The 6,575-nt window shown below is 32.9% G+C and overlaps 1 protein-coding gene across 1 annotated transcript; it reads right to left on the reverse strand.

The window, feature by feature from the left end:
* Nucleotides 1-972: 972 nt before the first annotated feature.
* On the reverse strand, nt 973-5,120 carry LOC133198274 (piggyBac transposable element-derived protein 4-like). The gene is made up of 6 exons (XM_061334394.1): nt 4,452-5,120; nt 3,862-3,979; nt 2,678-2,996; nt 2,281-2,462; nt 1,885-2,070; nt 973-1,028 (listed from the first exon to the last, which is right to left on the reverse strand). The coding sequence occupies exons 1-6, from the start codon at nt 5,118-5,120 to the stop codon at nt 973-975; spliced, it is 1,530 nt and encodes a 509-aa protein (XP_061190378.1).
* Between the last annotated feature and the right edge of the window lie 1,455 nt (nt 5,121-6,575).

Genomic DNA, 6,575 nt, shown 5'->3' on the forward strand with positions numbered 1-6,575 from the left:
CTAATAAGTTCATACAGAATTGAACATATTTTCTCTTCTATAGGTTCATCTAAGAAAAATATTTGCAAATGTAAATAAATATATATATATCAACAGTAAATTATGACCAAAGTGGGTTTTTTTTTAAATTCATCGCTTTTTTTAAAGCATAATGCGGAATCAGGTCTACTTGAAAAGTAAATATATGTAAATTTTTCTTTGAAAAAAGTCCAATTGAGATACTGCACTGATTATAGTGACAGTCAACTGCTTTTGATATGTTTCATTTTTTTTCTCTCCAACAACTCCTCGATAAAGATCTCTGTCATTACCAATTTTGGTGTTTCTTGAGAGACAAATAAATTATAAATTAATGGGGTGTCCTCTGAAAGATTTCAATTTATTAACTTTCACCGATTTCTTGACATACTGGACATTCGAGATGAAACGTCATTCTCAATTTACACATAAATTAGCATGCATTACTTCGAATTAGAGGATAACATAGCCATAGATTTGATTTTGCTGAGGGTGGGGAGGGGAGTAGTTGTCTTTCTATGTTTCAAAATCCCCTTTTCTTGATTATAAACTTCAAACAACAGTATTTATTCAATATTTATAGACTTTTGAGCATTATTTAGGTACATAGCGAATCAGGTGAATATTGTACCTAGCCTCCATATTAGCTCCTCACGAAAGTTTTAAGCAGTGACGGGGAATGTCAAAAATAACTATGCTACAACATATTTGAGGAATGATGCTAATCAAATATTTTTATTCAAAAACTCTAAGGAACGTTTAGCAAATTTTTACCAAAATCACCCGAAAAAACTAAATATATGATTTCGCCACAATTTTCATACAATAAATTCGCTTTTTGTCGTCTCTATCTATCCCAGTGAACTTGAAATAACAGACACCAAAGATCCTGCAATATATACTTCATACTTGGATATTTTGCTGTATATATGCGTTAATTGAAAACTAATAACTTCACTTTATGGCAAACGGGAGAACTTCAGCTTTTGCATTGTCAAATTTCCCTATCTCTGTAGTAATATTCCACAATCAAATGCATATGATGTTTTACGTATCTCAACTAATTCTTACTTAACAACATGTTCTGAAGACGATCAATATTTAACCCTCTGGCTGCGACGTCAGTGTACAGAAAATATAACGTCACTGCGAGATTAAAACGACGTCACAATTTCTTTGATATTATTTTGCGCGATTTTCGATTTTTCTGGTTTACGCTAAGTGCGCGTCTTATACAGGAAAGCGTACATGGAAATTTATTCATTTTTCACGTCAACAAAATTTATTTCAGTGTTCGCTCTCTCCATATATATTTTGAATAAATAAATTTATAAGCATTGTTCTTTTATTTTCGATAAATACCTGTAATATTGATTAAGTGAAAATTAATTCTTTATCAAAATCGGACACGAATTCAAATTGACTTAATAATTTTAATAAGTGTCGATAATTTGTTTAGCACTAGTTGAATAATAAATTAGAAATATTGTATAGCTCCACAGAATATTTTTATTTCTTATTTTATTCTTCATCTCCATTTAAATTCCTCACGGTGTGGTGTCTTTTAAAACATTTCAGACAAAGTCCAGCTTTACAGGAAGCGCACCATGTTCTAACTTTGCTTTTGCAGCCTAAGCAGATTTTTCTCTTCCCTCCTAAATTGAATAAAAAGCAAAGTTAAATTTCTCCAAGAACCCCCCCCCCCAAGTTGTATATAATAAATTAGAAATTGTTATTGAAATTCATTCTAGCAGGTGTATAAATATTCAGTCAAATTAGCATTAATATTTACTTTCAATGCATGTCCATTGATCCCTTTGATTTCTGATCTGATTATAATAATGCCAAAATAAGTAAAAGATCTACCATCCATTTGTTCAATGAAATGTCTCTCTCTCAATCTGGCCAAAGGGCAGAGACTTGACCTTCCGGTCTGACGTTTCTCCTGGCTGAAATCCCCAATAAGGCCCATACATACCATCATGTAAAAATCTATCCGGCTCATTTTGATGCGCAGTCCCCTGTTTTGCCGATAAATGATATAGGCATTGGCTAAAAAGATGTTTAATCAAATATAATTCTGGGTATGTGAGCACTTTTGAAAAACGTTTTAAAATATCATTGGTAATTTTAATCAAATTCATTCTGTAATTAAATATTTATGTACAAGACCGATGTGAAATTCAGATAGAAATATGTTCCCATTTCGTGTCAGAAGCAAAATTTGATAAACATATTCAACTGAGTCAATCTTTGACATACATAAAATTCTCAGAAGAAAATTAATGAGGATTTTCTTCCACATTTTGTTGGATCTGACGTCAGGGTCATACAATTCCAGCGATTTATCCGACAAGTCGACACCGCCCATCTCCTTGTTGTAAACAAGATTGACCTCAGGAACATCAACTTCTACACCTCTAGCATTTTGTGTGGAAATAATGCTGTGAAGTTAAAGTATACACGAACAATGTTTTATTGTATGAGAGAATGGGCCAGGTGTATTGAGAAAAAGAAATTCAATGCATATCCAAACTTATAAAGGTCTAGTTTTAAATTCTACTATTTGATTTACTAGACTTTTTCACCAAATCATGACAATGAATTTAAATTTAAAATAAGTGTTAAAGTATTTTGGATTCGAGGAAAAATGTTTTACTTAGGTTTTGAAAGTGTAGACATAAATGTCACTGTTTTCCGATCTCCGTAACACAGTGTCATAATGGGGCCACTCTGTTTCACTACCGACTCCCCTCGTTGTAATTTCAGCCCGCGCAGTGAACGTGGCATACCCTTCCTGCAAACCCTTACAGTGCCAGTCATGTAGGTATCTGATTCAAAAAGTACATCACAAAGAGCTGCACTTGTAAAATAATTATCGCACACAACATGATGATGTCGGTACAGATACGGCTGAATTAACTGCATGATAACATACCCTACACCATGAACACTGCGAGGGTCATCCTGTTGTCTACCTGTTTATACAATTAACCAAACAAAAATATGTATTTTGGGGTCTTTTATCTATGGATGGCCAATTTAAAAGAAGACTAATAAATGAAGATATACTTATTCATATTATAACGAATTGTATAAAGAGGAGTAATTGCGCAAAACAATATTTTTGATGGTAAATTTTATTGAAGCAATGTTCTCTTATTTTTTTATTTATTTATTTTTTTATTTTTATTATTTTTTTTTTTTGCGTGTATCAATTCAGTTTTTGAAATAAAAAAGGAAAAGTTAATTGGAAAAGATCAACCATTCAACTTCTCTGCGCATCAAAGCAACTCAATAAATTAATTTGTTTGTTTGTTTGTTGTTTAACGTCCCTCTCGAGAATTTTTCACTCATATGGAGACGCCACCACTTGCCGGTGGAGAGCTGCAAATTTTGTCCTATACTCGGCAGTTACGGCCATTGAGCAGTGAGGGGTCTTTTTCGTGCCAGCACCTACTGCGACACGGGACCTCGGTTTATACGGTCTCATCCGAAGGACCGGTCTCCACGTCCCACAGTGGGATTCGAACCCGCGACGTAAGGATCAACTCCTTACGCCGCGACTCTAGAGCAGACGCTCTAACCACTGCGCCACGCGGGCGACTAATAAATTAATAAATTACAGCATGAATTGAATTTATTCGTGTCATAATTCGGAAGATATTATTTCGTTAATTATTTGATGAGCTTAATTTAATTGAATTGTAACGTACATAAATTGTATGAATTTTTTTTTTTAGATAATTAAAGATATCTTCAATTTTTAAAAACATATCATTTGGTGCTCCATACTTATTAATTATAATTTTCTTAATTTTAATTGTAAAGACAGATAAGGACCTGCATATAATTGAACAGCCGCATTGTATCCAGTGTCAGACTCCGCTAAAACAAACAGTTTCGCTCCCCACTGATGTGACTTTTTGGCAGGAACATACTGCACTATGTCATTGCGACCCTTTAAGGAATTAAAATATGATTTACGAAAAACATTAGACATATAATTAAGTAAATAAAACGAGGATATAAGTATGCGATTTTTAACAGTGTATATTTTATGAGTAATACAGTATAGAAATGAACATTATTTTCTTAGTGTACATACAAATGAGAAGAATTATGTAGGCCTAAAGTTTATATTTTTCTTATTTCATTGCAAAATTTATCTCTTTAAATTCGAAAATTATTTTTAAAAAGTATTTAAAAGAAAAATGCATGTACTCGTCGTAGCTTAGACAGTTTATTTGAGCGTACATGTGCTTGTGAATCAACTAATTCTCATATTAAGTTAAATACGTTTTAACTTTCCATTTAATGTAGATTTTTTAAAAATACATATAAATACATTTATACTATATAAGGTCAGTTGGATATCTATAAAAAAAATTCAGGTAATACGAGTGTTTACATGCAAAAAAAAATACTAGTACCTTAAATCCAACCATACTTTCATCAATAGTAAGATCTCTTGCCAAGTCGTATGCTTTTGGAAATGTACTATTAATAAGGTCCAGTACTGGTCGAAACTTGTGCGCTGGGTCATACCCAGGGGTCCCGCGTGGGACATATGTTGCATTATCATTGCAATGGAGAAATTTGGAAATAATCTGAAACCTGTCTCTGGTCATAACCTCTGGATAAGCTGGTGACCTAAAAAGCCAGGGCGATTCCTGCCAGTAAGACTCAATGCTTGGTTTTTTTAGTATTCCCATCGACAAATACAACCCCAAATAAGCTGACATTTCACTATGATTAGTATCTGACCATTTATGGTTCCTTGAATAAGGTTTGGGATCACGCTGCGAGGAAAGAACCTGTCCTGCATAGCGATTTGTTTCCTGGACCAGAATGTCTATAAGACTTCTACCAACATCAGGAACAGAAAGTTTGTTAAAATATTCAACAGGTGGAGCTTCAACATCAGGTGGATTAACAGGGCCCATATGTCTCGAAAACGGCCTGATAGCATGAGGATATTCAAAATCGTGCACATACCCTACATTTGTCCATATTCTGTTTGATGGCTGGGGAACATCATCTTCGCTGTCTGATTCGGATTCAAACTCAAAATCAGAGTCATTTTCGGAAGCAGAATCCATTTTCCCAATGTTGGAAAAATTACATAATAATTAAACAATGACGTAATTTTTGCAAAATTTACGGGAAACTGTGTTACTGAAATGTTAGGCTATTTTCTTTTTTGAAAGGGGGGGGGGGTGAATATTTCCATGTAACGATTTATTTGCAAATTAAAGATTTCAAACATGTAAATAGAATAACTAAGACTCTTTTTTACCATTATTATTTTGTTACCGTCATTTTAGTTTCACAGGTATGCGCTAGATTAAAATAATTTCGACTGGCGAAGGATTTCCTTTTTCCATTATAAAAAAAAATGCATGCATAAATAAATAATGTTAATATATATATTTATATGGACATATATATTTTATATTTAGTTAATATTAAAGCTAATGCTTCAAAAATCTATTTTTTAATATAAAAAATACAGTTGATATACAATTTACTGAATAAAGAAACAGCTTTCAAAACTACAAATTCATGACGTCGTCAGGGACATATATGTCCCTGCCGCAGCCAGCGGTAAAAGGACATATATGTCCTTCCCGCAGCCAGAGGGTTAAACAGAAATTCCATAAAAATCCATACAAAGATACATAGCGGGATCAAGTAAATGTTCTACCAAGTCTCTTTTTTTTTTTGCTCATCACTGAAATATTTACAACAGTGAAGGAGAAACTTCAGGAGTACTGTACAACAGTATATTCCATAAGTGGTGTAAATCAGATGTGGATACTTTTAAAAAAAACTCCAAGGAACTTTAAAACAAATTGAAATCACACAATCAATTTACCAATATTTACCAAAATCAATAACATCAAAACGACTTTCTAACTCTTTATATACAACCATTCCCCACAATAAATTAAAGTCCAGGCTTTTTGACATCATAGACAGCTGTTTTTCCAATAAAAATGGAACTCGTAAATACCGGTATACTTACCTTGTCACTGATCATTTGCAAAATTATTTTGTTAAAAAACATTCTGATTGTACACACAAGTACTCTGAAGTTGATATTAAAAAGATGCTTGAGTTTCTGATTGACAATATCTATGTTGTTTTTGAAGATCAAGTCTTACAACAATCTGGCGAAATTCCCATGGGTTCCAATTGCATCTCGATATTAGCAGACCTATTTTTGTATTCATATGAAGCACAATTTATTCAAAAACGTCTATATGAGAAGAAAACACTTGCTGTTGCCTTCAAGTCGACATTTAGATATATCGACAAAGTATTATCAATTAACAATAGCTACTTCCATTCATATGTCGATTCAAGGAACTTGAAATAAAAAAGCAATGAGTCTAACACATCTGTTTCATATTTGGATATTTTACTAGAAAAAGACCTTAGTGGTAATCTAACGACAAAAAGTTATGAAAAAACGTGATGACCTCTACTTTTAAATCATCAATTTCTCTTGCTTCTGCAGCAATATACCCTTATCACGTGCATATTGGGTCTAT

The sequence above is a fragment of the Saccostrea echinata genome, unplaced genomic scaffold, assembly GCF_033153115.1.
Source record: "Saccostrea echinata isolate AGI-Se365-2 ecotype Australia unplaced genomic scaffold, CSIRO_AGI_Sech_v1 ptg000001l, whole genome shotgun sequence".
Taxonomy (NCBI): domain Eukaryota; kingdom Metazoa; phylum Mollusca; class Bivalvia; order Ostreida; family Ostreidae; genus Saccostrea; species Saccostrea echinata.

Bases quoted from the DNA above. Each gene is read 5' to 3' on its own strand.
- LOC133198274 (XM_061334394.1), bottom strand. From the start codon at position 5,120: ATGGATTCTGCTTCCGAAAATGACTCTGATTTTGAGTTTGAATCCGAA. The intron at 3,980-4,451 runs GTACTAGTATTT...AATTCCTTAAAG, and splicing joins AAAGTATGGTTGGATTTAAG to GGTCGCAATGACATAGTGCA. The intron at 1,029-1,884 runs GTAGATCTTTTA...ATATTACTACAG, and splicing joins TTTCATTGAACAAATGGATG to AGATAGGGAAATTTGACAAT.